General features: G+C 42.5%; 1 protein-coding gene across 11 annotated transcripts in view; it reads right to left on the bottom strand.

The window, feature by feature from the left end:
• LOC122681698 (S-acyl fatty acid synthase thioesterase, medium chain-like) overlaps nucleotides 1–16,786 on the bottom strand; it is a 39,445-nt gene that overhangs the window by 1,226 nt on the left and 21,433 nt on the right. For 8 of the 11 annotated variants that reach the window (XM_043884082.1, XM_043884091.1, XM_043884084.1 and 5 more), the window contains 4 exons: nucleotides 9,616–9,754; nucleotides 7,342–7,441; nucleotides 6,277–6,437; nucleotides 534–616 (listed from right to left, as the gene is read on the bottom strand). In XM_043884082.1, coding sequence (XP_043740017.1) covers nucleotides 534–616; nucleotides 6,277–6,437; nucleotides 7,342–7,441; nucleotides 9,616–9,754 — 483 coding nt within the window. The remainder of the gene's footprint in view (nucleotides 1–533; nucleotides 617–6,276; nucleotides 6,438–7,341; nucleotides 7,442–9,615; nucleotides 9,755–16,786) is intronic. The other 3 variants (XM_043884089.1, XM_043884093.1, XM_043884092.1) reach the window with 3 other exon arrangements.

The following is a 16,786-nucleotide window of genomic DNA, read 5'->3' as shown; positions in this document are numbered from 1 at the left end:
TTACTCCCATGGTTTCATGTTCTGTGCATCCTGAATTTCTAATTTCTCAGAGACCTCTCAGTATACAGTGGTATTACCTGCCTTCTCTCATTTTACACAGAACTGACATCTCTCCATTTACACTAGATAAAACTGGGACCAGTTTTCTACTCCATGCAACTGCCAGTTGAGAGGTTTTTTGTTGTTGTTTTTAACTAATACTTTTGTATTAGTGAAATACTAATACTAATACTTTTAACTAATACTTTTGTTTGGCGTTTGTGCCCTGTACTGACCAGACCATTTTTATACAAGTGAATTTTTTCAAAAAGACACTTACTTGAAGTATGGCAATAGTTTAAGGATAAAAAAAGAAGCATGGATATTACACATCCCCTTGTAGTGTATGAAAAAAGGTGCATGGCTGGATTTATGTACTAGTACAGGACATTTTTAAAAAAATCAGATCTGTGCTGCAAGGCCTGCCAGCAACTCTGGCATGGAAATCATCAGATATCTCAATAAAACACCTCAAGCCATCAAAATCATTTCACCTTCCATATCCGCTGGTATATCTTCAGATCCAGAAAAGCATGTTATGTCACAAGAAAGACGAGTCTTAGAGTGTGTGTTACAGCTGCAAATATAAAGATGCCGGTTTGTAACATTTCGTAATAGACACCCCCTAGAATCTTTTCCTATTAATAACCTCATTTAAATCAAACAAGTCCTCACTTCCTTCCCTTTTGCTGTTTACAGCAATACAAACATTTTATTTTATTTTATTTTTATCCATGGCACTTTTACGTGTCAGCACCTGAGAGTCACTGTGGTCCAGGTTATTTTCTAAGATCTTCTGGCTTCTGGAACAGCCAGGTGCAGGCAGGTGGCACCTGGGCACCCAGTCCAACTCAAAATGGGGCTGGTTATATAGTATCTTCAACTGTCATTCCCCTGAAATGGCCACCTCTCTATCCCCCAGGCCTCCGTTGTTCGGCAGAGGGTTGCTGTGCGCAGAACAGATGCAGATTTATGGACAGAGGGCCCCTGAGTTGATTCTGCCGATTCTCAGTTTCATCAAAACAGCAGGAAACCATTTGCTGAGAGCTGGTGCTGGGGCTGTGTTAGTCCCTTAGGGACACTTGGGTAAGCACAGCCCCTTTCCTCCTGCCACTTAGAGACTGGCTGGGGAGACAGACATTAATGAAGTCGCCAGACGATTGAACAGATTGAACAGATGGGTCACCAAGTTCAGGGTGATCTGTGAACACGTGACAAGTGGGGGTGGAGTGACATCAAGCAGGGACTCCCTGGAACATGGGGTTAGACTTGAGATCTGAGTAGATAGGAAAAACTCAGCAACAGGCAGAGATGGCAGGGAAAGAGGGGCCAGGCGAGCACAAACCAGGTGGCTTTTGTTCCATGAGTGAATAGAGAATTGGGACAAATTGCGGTAGAAGAAGCAAGCAAGAGGACTTCCCTGTGGTCCAGTGGTTAGGACTCTAAACTTCCAATGCAAGGGGTGCAGGTTCAATCCTGGGTCAGGGAACTAGGATCCCACAGGCAACGTGGTGTGACCAAAAACCAGAATAATAAGCAAGCGAGGGTCACGTGTAGGTCTCCTGAAGGGATCTGGTCATCCTAAGAGAGTCAGGAAGCCACCAAGAGGATTTAGGGCAAGGCATATCATGACCAGACTTGACAGTCATCCCTTTTGGTACAATGTGTAGAACAGACTGAAGGGGACAAAGGGTTGTCTCTTTCAATAGTCCGGGCAAGAATTCCCACTTCTGCCTGGAATGTAGAAAACCAGGAGTGCCCCTCGCAGCCTAACAAGGAAAAATGCCTGACAAACTGCAAAACCATAAATTCTTGAACTCATCAGGAAGCTGAGTTTGCAAGGCAAACCAGATAGCGAACTCCAGGGAAGGCTGGGCCCCTCTAAGGAGAGGTGGGTCACACGGACTGTCTCATGTGGGCAGAGCACAGGATGAAGGGGTGTCTGCTGTCCATGTGGGTGAGAAGGAACCAGCTACAAATGCTCAAGTGCTGGGGACCAAGCGTGGGGTGATGTGTCAGAGGCAGTTCACACTGACTCACAGGCTCCTGTCCATGGCCCCCCACGAGGGGTTCACGAGAAAGAATAGGAACAGGCAGGAGGTCAGAAATAGCCCTCTCTGCTGGGCAGGTGGACAGCAGGAAATTGGATGCGACCATGAGATGGACACTAACCCCGCCCCCAGTCAAGTCCTCCCCTCCTACTAAGCAGAAATCTCAGTTGCTGGAGGAGGAGCATCAAACACCCCCTCCACGCCCCCCGCCCAGGGCACATGGGAAGATCCATGGATGTAGGGAATGGAAGCATTAACCCTCTACCCTGGGGGAAGGAATGGGAAGGGTCTTGGGCCCCCTGTGCTGTGCTTAGTCACTCAGTTGTGTCCAACTGCTTGCAACCCCATGGACTGTAGCCCACCAGGCTCCTCTGTCCATGGGGATTCTCCAGGCAAGAATACTGGAGTATGTTGCCATGTCCTCCTCCAGGGGGTCTTCCCAACCCAGGGGTCAAACCCAGTTCTCCCACAGGAAGACAGATTCTTTACCATCTGAGCCACCAGGGAAGCTCAAGAATACTGGAGAGGGTAGTCTATCCCTTCTTCAAGGGATCTTCGTGACCCAAGAATCAAACCAGGGTCTCCTGCATTGCAGGTGGATCCTTTACCAGCTGAGCTGCCAGGCCCCCAGTTCTATACAAAAGCCAAGGGAAAGTCTTCTACTTCTGGGGAGGGAATGGAAACTTCCACCTAATACCCACCAGACCCACCCACAAGGCCTAGACACAGAGGACCTGGCTAAGACTGAAGCTGAAGATTGGCTCGGATATCCAAGAGCTCCCCGTGTTACCCCAGATGCTAGCATCACACATAGGGGGCCAAACAACAGCTGTCAGTGGGGGAGAGCCTAAAGAGAGACAGAAAAATTGAGAAAAATCCTCCAGTCTAGTCTCCACAGTAAGCACACAGTAACTTGGGAGAACCATTGCCCTGAAATGTAACCATAGTAGCAACAAAACCGAAACTCAGCTCCTCTCCAGTCTGGACTGACCCAACTCCCCACATTCAGGGCCTGCCAGAGGAGATGTGCTCAAATCATAAAGTATATTTATGTCAGTTCCATGCATGATATCCTTCAATAGAATATCTGTTTTATGCATGATACCTAGCTTTCAATAAAAAAAAAATTATCAGACACAAAAAGCAATATATAACCTCCATTGTTAAGAGGCAAAGTAATTAAAAGAATAAGACTTCCCAGGTGGCTCAGTGGTAAATTACCAGCCTGCCAAAGCAGGAGACATAAAAGACTCCGGTTCAATCCGTGGATGGTGAAGATCCCTTGGAGGAGGGCATGGCAACCCACTCCAGTATTCTTGCTTGGAGAACCCCATGGACAGAGGAGCCTGGCGGACTACAGTCCATAGGGTTGCAAAGAGTCGGACACGACTGAAGTGACTTAGCACACATGCACAAGGCTCAAATAAGACCCAGATGTTGGAATTGTCAGAGAAGGGCTTGACAGTCGCTATGATGGAGATGCCAAAGGATTTCATGGAAAAAATGGACATATGTGAACAAATGGGGAAGTTCATTAAAGAGGTGAAGACTGCAAGAAAGAGTCCAAAAGAAATTCTAGAAATAAGCAGTAGCAGCAACAGGGCATTCCTTTGACAAGCTATTCAGTAGATTTGATAACGGCTGAGCGAAGAATCAGTCAACATGAAGATGGTTAATGGAAATTATCGAAACTGAAACGAAAAGAAAAAAAAGTTTTAAAAAACGGAGAACATCTGAGAGCCCTGGGACGATGACAGCCAGCCTGACCTGTGTGTCGTCAGGGTCCCAGAGGGAGAAGACGACTGTGCATTCGTCCGAGTAGGACAGGAGGGCAGCTTGAGTGAAGTGAAGCTGCAAAGCCTTCCCTCCTGCCTCGGATTTTCCTTTTGACCTCCAGGCTTTGAGCCTTGGGGGTGGGTGATGGGCAAGGAGAGGGTGGAGAGACATTTCAGGTCTGATTTCATGTATATTGGGAAAAGCTGAGTGCTGCGGAGAGCTGGAGAGAGGAGAGCAGACCGAGGAAGGGGAAGGAGCGGAAGCAGAAAGGGGAGAATCCAGAACAAGCTTAGGACATTTGAGATTTGGAGAGAGGAAGTGAATCCTTATAAGTAGCTCCTGAGGTTTGATTTGCTGGGGAGAGGGTGAGACTATTAAAAAACTTTTTTTTTTTTTTAATTCTGCAAGTGGAATATCCTTGTGAGTGACTTTTATTTTCAGTCTGGGGGAGGTTTCTTTTGAGAGCTCTTGAGAGTTTAGCTAAACTGCTTTATAATATTGGTGCCTCAGCATCCATGCTGTGTGGCCAGGCAGCTTGTGAGAGTCTGGACCTGACCCTCGGCCTTCCTGGAGCACGTGCAGAGTCACAAACACAGGTGAGTTCCTGTTGTGACCCTCCCCCAGCGGCCTAGGTGACAGCTGCTCCGGGCCCCCCAGAGCCTTCCCTTGTATACCTTTTAGGTAAACCTCCCATGAAGTTGACCAAAACCTGCTCTTTGGGGTTCAAGTTGACCAATCCGGACTTAGCCCGGGAATTCCAAAGCCCTCCACCCACGCCTAAGGGCATGTCCATCAGGTCCGGCCACCTCTCTGCCTGCAGTCGGCCTTGACCTCCCCGTGTGGCCCCACGAGGTGCGCCGTGGACCTCCTCCATGACCCGTGAGTCATGAACTTCTCTATTTCAATTTCTCTCAGGGTCTGTGGTTGAACCTCGGCTCCCTTTCCAACACTCAGGGTTCTTCTTAACAAATGTTAATTCCCCAAAGTCACCAGAGCCTCTGGTAGTGAATTGTTGGGTTGGATTTTTAAAAATTGAGGGTGGTTTGTCAGGTGCCATATCCACGCCGTCTCCTAAACACGCCCTCCTGGCCTCCTCACCTACCACACCTTGAGGGGTTTACTCTCAGCATCCCTTCCTCTGAGAGGCGGGACCCTGGATCCAGATCTCACAGCCGCTAGGCCAGGGGTCTGGATCCTGGTGAACAGCCTCAACAGAAGGATGTTTGTGCGAGGCTTAATTAAAAAGCAGCTTTTGCCTACGCTATTTCACTGAATGTCCACAGTGCTTTGAATCACGTTTCCTTTGGTGGAAGTAGGGGATGTCGGACTTGGACTGGTGTTTCTTGGATTCTGACTCCATGCTAAGCCAGGAACACAGACAGCACAGCCCTGTGGGGACCACATTTGCTCAGACAGTTGGGGTAGAGATGGAGAGAGATGACAGACCAGGGCAGCTAGTGCCCCTAGTGGTGGAGTAGAGGTGGGCGTCGGCGTGAACGCAGAGATGTGAGAAAAATGAACCGGATTGTCTCTGTTCCCAAGGTGCTTCAAGTCTGCGCCCCTTTTTCTTTTTTTAAAGCTATTTGTATAAACTTCTGCTCACAGGCACTGCCTGTGGAGGCTCTAGGTTCAGCTCCAGGCTTTGTGGCAGAAAGAAAGGGAGCACAGACCCGTGTGTCCGGCTCCTCCCCAAAGCAGACAAGAGCCAGACGGAACTGAAGAAACGCACGATGGGATACCATAGTGACTGAGGGCCAAACGCTGGCCCCACAGGACCTGCTGTGGGGACGTTAGAAAAGGAAGAGCCTTACGGTTTCAGTTTATTAGGGCCAGTATCTGGAACATTAGGACTTCAGTCCTATTAGAAGAATCAAACGTCAATGAGACCTCTCAGGAGACAGGAATAGTCAGGTGTCATGGAACCAAATGAGTTCTGGAACAAAATTCCCCCAAGAAGCAAACCACTCCCTTGTCTTGGATCACCTCCACATATTTAATAAGTAGGGATCCCCTTCTGCTGTTCCCCTAAGAAGATGAGCATCCTTTGACATTAGTAATTTATGCAACAAATTTTTTTTTATGTGATAAAGCATACTGGATTGGTCAAAAAGTTCATTTGGGGATTCTGTAAGATCTTATGGAAAAACTCGAACAAACTTTTGGCCAACCCAACACACATTGAACCACATTTTTTAAAAAAGATAAAGATGCCCTGTTCATCCTTGATTAATGTAATTTCCATGCCCAGGCTCCATTTTAAGGCAGCAAAAATATCACAGGTGGGCCTCAAAAGAAAACAAGTCAAACTCTGCCTTCCTGGATAAGCATCCTCAGAGAACGGCCAACCTGCATCTTCCATAGATAATTTAAAAAAAAAAAGAAAGAAAGAAAACATGCCTCAATGACTTACATGACATCTTTCAAAATGTGAAGATCTGCTAACACTTTGGTAAAGGATTCTTGACTCTGTTCCTCATCACCAACAAAATCGTCACGAATGCCTCCCATTTCCTTCAGTAAAAAGGCAATTTGTTCGACACACATATCATCTTTGAGGAAAGGAAGTCGGGCCTTTGACATGAAACAGTAAAAACATTACTCTGACATTTCATTTAAAGCACCTGTTCAGACCCTGAATGCTCTCTACTCTCCCTTTCGGTGATTTTGAGAGTTCTCTGATGAGGGCTTTCCTGGTGGTCCAGGGGTTAAGAATCTGCCTTGTGGGGAGTGCAAGATGGTGGAAACATAGGTGTACATGGAGTACATCTCTCTCCACGGATACATCAGGAATACACCTTCAGACACAGGAGTGCTCACAGAACATCACCTGATGGCAGACAGGAGTACCTGACCACCGGAAAAGAATCTGCCTTGGTGGTGCAGGGCACACTGGTTCAATCCCTGGTCCAGGAAGATCCCACATGCCGTGGACCAACTCAGCCTGTGTGACACGACTCCTGAGCCCATGTGCGACACCTACTGAAGCCTGTGTGCCCTGGAGCTCCGTTCCACAACAAAAGAAGCCACCGCAGTGAGAAGCCTGCACCATAACTAGAGAAGAGCCCTGGCTCTCTGCAACTTAGAGGAAGCTGTGCACAGCAATGAGGACCCAGCACAGCCAAAAATAAACATTTTTTATTAAAAAAAAAAAGAATGATCCAGTTAGTCTGCTGAAAGTTAAATTCTCTGCTGACTCAGAATGGAGGAAAATACACTTAGAATCAATAGTTTTCATCGGAGATGCCTGGGCCAGTGCAGGCACTGACCAGGAAACAGTTAAAGTGCATTTCAGAGCAAAGATGAGAAGACGACAGTGAAAGAGATTTGTGAGTGTTTCATTAACCAATAGTATCTTTTATTCATCACCATGTCTACTGGTGATCAAAACTCATCAGAAAGGAAAACAATGACTTGATTTCCCCACTGCACTTCCATCCTTCCCACCACCCTCCCTAAGGAAAATGAAATTACTTACATGAGGAGGGCTTGCACTTGACACAAATAAATGTTCTGGTTCTAGATTATATTTTTCTTTCAGATGTAGTGCAGTAAAAAAAGCAATATAAGATCCCATACTACATTTGGGGAAGAAAAACATGACAATAACTATTCAATGAAATTCATAATACATCAGAAGTCCACAAGAACTCATAAACACAGCAATGATCATGAAACAGACCGAAGGAGAGCTTACATTAGTTGAATAATAGCTAACTTATTTGTAAATGGTAGGTTTTCAATGATTTGCAGCAACATCAGCAGTGTTTCAAGACATCCTAGATAATTCAGACTAAGATGGAATACTGATTTCCACCATGTCTTGAAATTAATTTAAATTTCCTTTCCTCCCTGAAAGATAGATGTCACTATGTATTTAATATTTATCAGCAGTTTTCAAGGTATAGTCTGGGGACTTCCAGGAGTTCCTGTCACCTTTTCAGGTGGTCTGTGAGGTTAAAGCCATTTTTAGAATATTGTTAAAATGTTTCCCTTTTAAACTCTCATTTTCTTTTTTTAGGAGAGCATAGTTGAGTTTTCCATACACCACGTGTGTCATGGGTTATCAGCACAGTTGGAATGCAAAAGAGAGAATCTTAGCTGCCTTCTAATAAGCCAGACATGTGTGCCAGAGTGTACCAAATGTGTGCCAAAGTGTAAAATAGTGCCACTCTTCTCACAGTGCTTTTTTGGGAAAATACAGTCTTGCATAAAGTATGTATTCTTTATAGCAGCATATAAGGGGATTATTAATGTTAAGTATCTTGAAAGTTTCATAGTTTTATTTTCTAATATGGTAAATATTGATGGATAAACCACACATAAAATCTCGTTGATCCCCTCAGTGCTTCCAGAAGTATTGGGTTGGCCAAAAGGTTTGTCTGGGTTTCTCCATACCATGTTACAGAAACACCTGAACGAACCTTTTGGTCAACCCAGCATTAAAGCAATGCCAGGAGTAAAAAGTTTGTGAACTGCTGTAGACATTACGTAGTTATATTTTGTAGACAGTATTGATCAAGAACATTTTTTGCAACTATCTTCAAGCAATGAACAAAGGAAACTCAGTTCCATGGTCATTGCCGCTGGAGTGTAAGCTGAAGGTGATTTGGAAATTTCTATCAAGTGCTCTATCAATGTGTATGTCATTAACCTAAATTCTGGACATGTGGTCCTTAAGAAATTTATAAGAAATGTATACTAAATTTTCTACAAAAATGTCACCAAAGTGCTTTTATAACAGAAAAAAAGATAGAAATAATTCTTCTCTTAAAAGGAATTGACAAAATCATCTTGCAGCGATTACAGATCTCCATAGCAATAGTTTAAGTGGGGGGAAAAATTAGGAAGAAATATAAAATAGGATCCCAACACGCAAAAATACTATGGAGCCACATCAAAATTCTGAAGGATTATCTGGGATAATGGATACTTTGATTTTTCTTTTTTTTTTTTTTTTTGCTCAATCGTATCTGTAAATATATATAATACAGGAGCCAAAATGTACTGAGTCCTTACCATAATTAATACCAAGTAATTTATGGTTATTATTCATTTAATCCTCAGAAATGGAGCCATTATCATTCCGGCTTCCCAGAGGAAGAAACTTAATTCAGAAACCCAAGGAAGTTGCCAAAGGTCAAACTGAGTAAGAGGCAGACAGAATTCTGATATTTATGATTTAACCTTAAAATCCTACAGATTAGCTTAAGAAATACATACTCTTTATATCCTTTTTAATTTTAAAAATAAATGGGATACACGTTGCTGCTAGAGACTTGATTTTACAAATCTTAATGCTTTCTGCCTAAAAGGGAAAAAAAGTCAGATGATTGTACAGACTGGCCAATTGTAAGAGCCGTGGCTGGTCAGAGTTACCCAACATGCTGGGGCTATTTTCAAAAGAGAAGATACCAAGAGAAGCCTAGGATCTACACACTCCTGAAGGAGAGGTTTCCATTCATTTCAGCACTAGGCCTTTCCATCTTTTCGGTCCCTACTAGGACTTCTTTCAGTCTGACTTTCTCATTTGAGAAGAGCTCTAACCATACTGAATCCATCATTCTTTCAAGCAGTGGTGAAACATCAAAACCAAACTAAAACAAAGGCACACATCCCAGAAGACACAGAGGACAACGTTAACCATGCATCTGTGGTGGAAAAAAGTCCCCCAAATGTTTTTCAAAACAGAGGTTTAAAAACAACAACAATAAAAAAAAAAAAAAAAAAAAACAAAACGGAGGTTAAATACCTGTGGCCAAAAAATGCAAAATTTTCACCCTGGATGATCGGCAGTAGGGCACAGGCAATTTCATCAACCACCTGATGCATGTCACTTGCAAAAGGTTCGTCAAGCCGACTTTCTCTCCCAGCAAGCCGTATGGCATGCACTGGAAGTAAAGGAAGACGGTTAATGTGTGCAGATGGTGGGAGGGTTGCTGTGATACTGTGAAAGGGCTTAAGTTAATATGGTGGGAAGAGTTTCAAAGATGTGAATAATATTAGTCAAATGTAAGGAGAGAAAAATTTTAGAATTTGCTGATTAAATAACACAAGCTATAGCAGACTACATATCTGAAAAATACTCTCCAACATTTAGAATTTTTTAAAAAACGTTTAGAAACACTGGATGAATCACATGCATGCAGAGTTTGGCTCACACTAAGGTAAATGGTATAACTAGAAAAGAGAAAAAATAAGAGGGAATTAAAAATTCCAGTCAGGAGCCCATTACACAGAGTGAAGTAAGCCAGAAAGATAAACACCAATACAGTATACTAATGCATATATATGGAATTTAGAAAGATGGTAACAATAACCCTATATGCAAAACAGAAAAAGAGACACAGGTGTATAGAACAGACTTTTGGACTCTATGGGAGAAGGCGAGGGTGGGATGATCTGAGAGAATAGCATCGAAACATGTATATTATCAAGTGTGAAACAGATCGCCAGTCCAGGTTGGATGCATGAGACAAGTGCTCGGGGCTGGTGCACTGGGATGACCCAGAGGGATGGGATGGGGAGGGGGGGGGGGGGGGGGGGGTCAGGATGGGGAACACATGTAAATCCATGGCTGATTCATGTCAATGTATGGCAAAAACCACTACAATATTGTAAAGTAATTAGCCTCCAACTAATAAAAATAAATGAAAAAAAAAACTGGAAAAAATAAAAATAAAAAAAATAAAAATTCCAGTCATGAGCCTATGCTAACAGAATGATTGTCTATGGCTTCTTGTTGTTCAGTCGCTTAGTTGTGTCTAACTCTTTGCGACCCTACGGACTGCTGCACACCAGGCTTCCCTGTCCTTCATCTCCCGGAGCTTGCTCAAACTCGTGTCCATCGAGTTGGTCATGCCATCCAACCATCTCATCCTCTGTCATCCCCTTCTCTTCCTGCCTTCAATCTTCCCCAGCATCAGGGTCTTTTCCAATGAATCAGTTCTTTGCATCAGGTGGCCAAAGTACTGGAGTTTCAGCTTCAGCATCAGTCCTTCCAATGAATATTCAGAACTGATTTCCTTTAGGATTGATTGGTTGGATCTCCTTGCAGAACAAGGGACTCTCAAGAATCTTCTCCAGTACCACAGTTCAAAAGCATCAATTCTTCAGAGCTCAGCTTTCTTTATGGTCCAACTCTCATATCCATACATGACTACTGGAAAAACCATAGCTTTGAAGAGACCGACCTTTGTCAGCAAAGTAATGTCTCTGCTTTTTAATATGCTGTCTAGGTTGGTCATAGCTTTTCTTCCAAGAAGCAAGCCTCTTTTAATTTCATGACTGCAATCACCATCTGCAGTGATTTTGGAGACCAGGAAAATAAAGTCTGTCACTGTTTCCATTGTTTTCCCATCTATTTGCCATGATGTGATGGGACTGGATGCCATGATCTTTGTTTTTTGAATGTTGAGTTTTACACCAGCTCTTTCACTCTCCTCTTTCACTTTCATCAAGAGGTTCTTGATGAGGTTCCTCTTCACTTTCTGCCATAATGGTGGTGTCATCTGCATATCTGAGTTTACTGATATTTCTCGCAGCAATCTTGATTCCAGATTGTGCTTTGTCCAGCCCGGCATTTCACGTGATGTACTCTGCATATAAGTTAAATAAGCAGGGTGGCAATATACAGCCTTGATGTACTCCTTTCCCAATTTGGAACCAGTCCATTGTTCCATGTCTGTTTCTAACTGTTGTGTCTTGACCTGCATACAGGTTTCTCAGGAGGCAGGTAAGATGGTCTGGTATTCGCATGTCTTAAGAGTTTTCCACAATTTGTTGTTATCCACACAGTCAAAGGCTTTAGCATAGTCAACGAAGCAGATGTTTTCCTGGAATTCTCTTGCTTTTTCTTTGATCCAACGGGTGTTGGCAATTTGGTCTCTGCCTTTTCTAAATCCAGCTTGAACATCTGGAAGTTCTCGGTTCATGTGCTGTTGAAGCCTAGTTTGGAGAATTTCGAGCATTATTTTGCTAGCGTGTGAAATGAGTGCAATTGTGCGTAGTTTGAACATTCTTTGGCATTCCCTTTGTTTTGGATTGGAATGAAAACTGACCTTTTCCAGTCCTGAAGCCACTGCTGAGTTTTCCAAATTTGCTGGCATACTGAGTATAGCACTTTAACATCATCATCTTTTAGGATTTGAAACAGCTCAGTAGGAACTCCATCAGCTACACTAGCTTTGTTTGTAGTGATGCTTCCTAAGGCCCACTTGACTTTGCATTCCAGGATGTCCAGGACTCTAGGTGAGTGATCACACCATTGTGGCTTGTATCAGGAATATAAGACACCAAGTTTCCAGGGTGGCTGAGAAGGACAAGGCATTGAAGTGCCTTAAATTTATGAGAAAGGCAAATAGACCAATGGCACAGAATAGAGAGCTTAGAGATAGACGACATACGTGTGGGAACTTACTTTTTGACTGTGTTGACATTTAAAATCAGTGGGAAGGAAAGTGTAGGTCTCTGAATAACCAAGTCAGCTGATTATTAACCTAGCTCTTACATGATATAGAAAAGTCAATTCTAGCTTGAATATGACAAAATGATTCATATCAATGTATGACAAAACCCACTGGGAAAAAAAAAATTGATAGAAGAAAATATTGGCAAATAACTTGGTGACTGACAGTTAGGGTATACTTTTTACAGTAAGCCGTAAGAAGTGCAAACTTTAAGAGAGATAAACTTGACTATATTAAAATTTAAGACTTCCATGGATCAAAAGACAACATGTGAAGAAAGAAATGGCATAGACTGGGAAAGACATTTTAACCTCCACTACCTAAAAAATTAGGGTCATAAATATGTAAAGAATTTCTAGACATCAATAAAAAGAAGAGAATCAATTGGAAAAGTAAGCATAAGAATCTGATGAGAAACTCACAGGAAATGAAGCATAAATAGAAATATGAGTTTGAGCAAAATCCAGGAGATTGTGAAGGACAGGGAAGGGTGGCCTGCTGCAGGAGTCCATGGGGTGGCAAGGAGTCGGACACAACTGAGAGACTGAGCAACAGCAAGAATATATACATAAGAAAAACGCCCAGGCGCATCTATAGCAAGGATTGCTCCGTTTAAAATCAGAGGAATTTATCTTGTAATTGGAAGTTGTACCTTTTGACCACCTTCACCCCTTTCTTCCAATCACTTCTGTTCTCTGAATTTGTTCTTTTAGATTCCACATATAAGTGATACCATATGGTATTTGTCTTTCTCTGTCTGACTTATTTCACTTAGTACAATGCCCTTAAGATCCATCCATGATGTTGCAAATGGCAGGATTTCCTTCTTTTCAGCTCAGTATTAACTATTATTTCATTATCTGTCTATCTAGATATCACGTTTTCTATATCATTCATCCATCAGTGGACACTTAGGTTGCTTCCATGTCTTGGCTATTGTAAGTAATGCTCTAATGAACATGGGACGTGTAGCTATCTCTTTGAGATAACCAGTTTTGTTTCTTTCAATATATACCCAGAAGTGGAATTGCTGGATCACATGGTAGTTCTATTTTTAATTTTTTGAGGAACTTCCATACTGTTTGCCAGAGTAACTTCACTAATTCATATTCCTACCAACAGTGCTCAAGGGTTCCCTTTTCCCCGTGTCCTCATCAATGCTTTTGTCATTTTGGGAACCAGCATTTTAACAGGTGTGAGGTGATACCTTGTGGTTTTGATTTGCATTTCCCTGATGATGAGTGATGTTGAGCATCTTTTCATGTACCTGTTGGCCATGTAAGTTGTCTTTCAGAAAACATCTATTCAGTTCCTCTGTTTATTCAATTTTAAAATCATTGTTTTTTGGTATTGAGTTGTATGAGTTCCTTGTATGTTTTAGCTATTAACTCCTTCTTAGGGGTTTTATTTGCAAATATTTTCTCCCATTTGGTAGGTTGCTTTTTCATTTTGCTGATTCTTTTGTGGTGCAGAAGCTTTTTAGTTTGGAGTCATCTTGTTTATTTATCTTACTTTTGTGTTTGGGCTGTAGGTGTCATCTCTGAAAAATCGTAACCAAGATTAATGTCAAGGAGCTTTTTCTTTGTTTCCTTCTAGGAGATTTATAATTTCAGGTCTTATGTTTGAGTCTTTAATTCTTTTTGAGTTAATTTTTTGAGTGAGTGATGAGAGTGGTCTAGTTTCATTCTTCTGTGAATATCCAGCTTTCCCTGCACCATTTATTGAAGAGACTGTCTTTTCTGTGGGCTTTCCTGGTGGCTCAGCTGGTAAAGAATCCACCTGCAATGCAGGAGACCTGGGTTCGATCCCTGCGTTGGGAAGACCCCCTGGAGGAGGGCATGGCAGCCCACTCCAGTATTCTGGCTGGGAGAATTCCATGGACTGTACAGTCCTTGGGGTTGCAAAGCATCCAACAAAACTGAGCGACTTTCACATCGCTCTCGTCAAATGTTTGCTGACTATGTATTTGGGAGGTTATCTCTGGACTTTCAATCCTATTGCATTTGCCTGTGTGTCTGTTTTTATGCCAAAGGATACTATTTTGATTACTATGAGTACATTCTAGGGATATAATGTACAACATGGTGACTATAGTTAACAATATTGTACTGCATATTTGAAAATTGCTAAGAGAATAGATCCAAAAAATTATCACAGGAAAGATAACTGAAACTATTTAAGAGGATAGATGTTAACTAAACGTACATGATGATCATTTCACAATACATACATGTCAAGCTATGTGGTTCAGCTTAAACTTATTCACCATGTGCAGGCATGTGTGTGTGTGTGAGTGCGCTCAGTCACTCAGTCATGATGACTCTTTCAACCCCATGGACTGTAGCCCGCCAGGCTCCACTGTCCATGGAATTTTTTAGGCAAGAGTATTGGAGCGAGTTGCCATTTCCTCCTCCAAGGGATCTTCCCAATCCAGGGATTGAACCTGCGTCTCTTGCGTTTCCTGCCTTAGCAGATGGATTCTTTACCACTGTGCCACCTAGGAAGCCCCAAGCTTCTTCAGTCATTTACATCTCAATAACATTGGAAATAATAGAACAAAATCAGAATAATTTCATGCACAGATTGGCAAAAAATTTAAAGTCTTGGCAATAACAGTGTTGTCAAGGGTATAAAGGGATTCGAATTTTCATGTGCTGCTTTGGCAGTATAAATCTTTGCAGTTCCTTTGGAGGACAGTTTGAAGTAGAGACATTCCTATTCCAATACCCAGAAATTCCACCTTTAAGTATAGACTTTTACCCATGCATGCATGAACACATACAGTTGCCCCTTGAACAACAAGAGTTTGAACTGGGAGAGTCCACTTATATGCAGATTTTTTTTCAATAGTAAGTATACAGTACTACAAGAAATGCAGCTGGTTAATTCCACAGATGCTGAACCCTGAAAACAGAGGGCCAACTACTCATTATACATGGATTCTCAACTGTGTAGAGGTTCAGCATCCCTAACCCCTGCACTATTTAAAGGTCAACTGTATATGAGACTGCTCACAGAAGTTATTACACATAGCAGAAAAAGACCTTAATACCTACAAAGAGAAGACTAGACACATATAGTCACACAGTGGAATAATATATACTAGTTAAAAGTCAGTGAAGTAGAGAGTCACATATTCAAGGGATGAATCTCAGAAAAACAGAGGGGAAAAAAGCAAGCTTCAGAGGAACATTTACAGTATGTTACATTTATATAAAGTCAGAAAAATATGTGAAATATCTATCTTAGACTGTCAACTGTTGATTGAAAACCTCATACGAAATTACCTTCAATAATTTGTAAAATATATTTATATATTAGTAACAGGGCTCTCTTCTTCTAGTGCATGGGTTTTGGGGAGACCTCCATGGCAGAGTGTTGGTACCTGGAAATGGAGAGAAAGGGGCTTGGAAAGCATGAGGGAGCAGAGTTGTAGTGGCTGAGAAAGGCACCTTGGAAAGGGAGGAACATCCCTTGGAGGCCTGATGGCAAAAATAAAGAAGGAAGTGACTGAAGATAAGAGCCCCACAGATGCCAGGTAGCATCAAAGAATCAGAAGAATGAACCCCCCCCAACTCCACAGTGTCCTTTATTTATAAACTGCACTTCACTTATAGTGACAGAAGAGGGCACCCTTGAACTAATAAACAGAGTAAGCAACTAATTGCCTCGGGCTACCCCCTGCTGACGGAGAAGGCAATGGCACCCCACTCCAGTACTCTTGCCTGGAGAATCCCATGGACGGAGGAGCCTGGTAGGCTGCAGTCCATGGGGTCGCGAAGAGTCGGACACGACTGAGAGACTTCACTTTCACTTTTCACTTTCGTGCATTGGAGAAGGAAATGGCAACCCACTCCAGTGTTTTTGCCTGGAGAATCCCAGGGACGGGGGAGCCTGGTGGGCTGCCGTCTATGGGGTTGCACAGACAGAAGCGACTTAGCAGCAGCAGCAGCACCCCCTGCTGAATGACCTGGGTGGTTTTTCGTTTTTTCATACAGGATTTTTTTTTTTTTTTTTTTTTTAAATTTCTGGGGTAGTTTAAACTCATACATGGTTCAATATTCAAGAGGTACAAAAAGGCTTGCAATGCAAGAATCTCTCCAAATCTTGCTCTTAGCCACCTAGTTATCCAGCTGCTGCTGCTAAGGGCAATCAAAGGTATCAATTATTAATATAAGCCTTGAAAGGTATTTTATGCATATGTTAAATGTAAGTTCATTTCCTTCCTCATCCCCTCCTTACAAAAATGTAGTGTATGAGTCCCACTGTTTAAGAACATGAGTTTATTCCTCAAAACATCTCAAAGTTCCAGAATGACCTGTTTTTGTGGGTCAGGAAAATCCAACATACTTCATCATGAGTAGAAGCATAACACACAAAACAAAGTAAGAGTCAAACTTTTTCAGCTAATGATTGAAGATGCTTTTTAAAAAGCTCACAAAGCAAAGCAAACAA

This window comes from Cervus elaphus, chromosome 23 (assembly GCF_910594005.1).
Source record: "Cervus elaphus chromosome 23, mCerEla1.1, whole genome shotgun sequence".
Lineage (NCBI taxonomy): Eukaryota > Metazoa > Chordata > Mammalia > Artiodactyla > Cervidae > Cervus > Cervus elaphus.
This window is presented reverse-complemented; position numbering and strand designations above follow the sequence as displayed.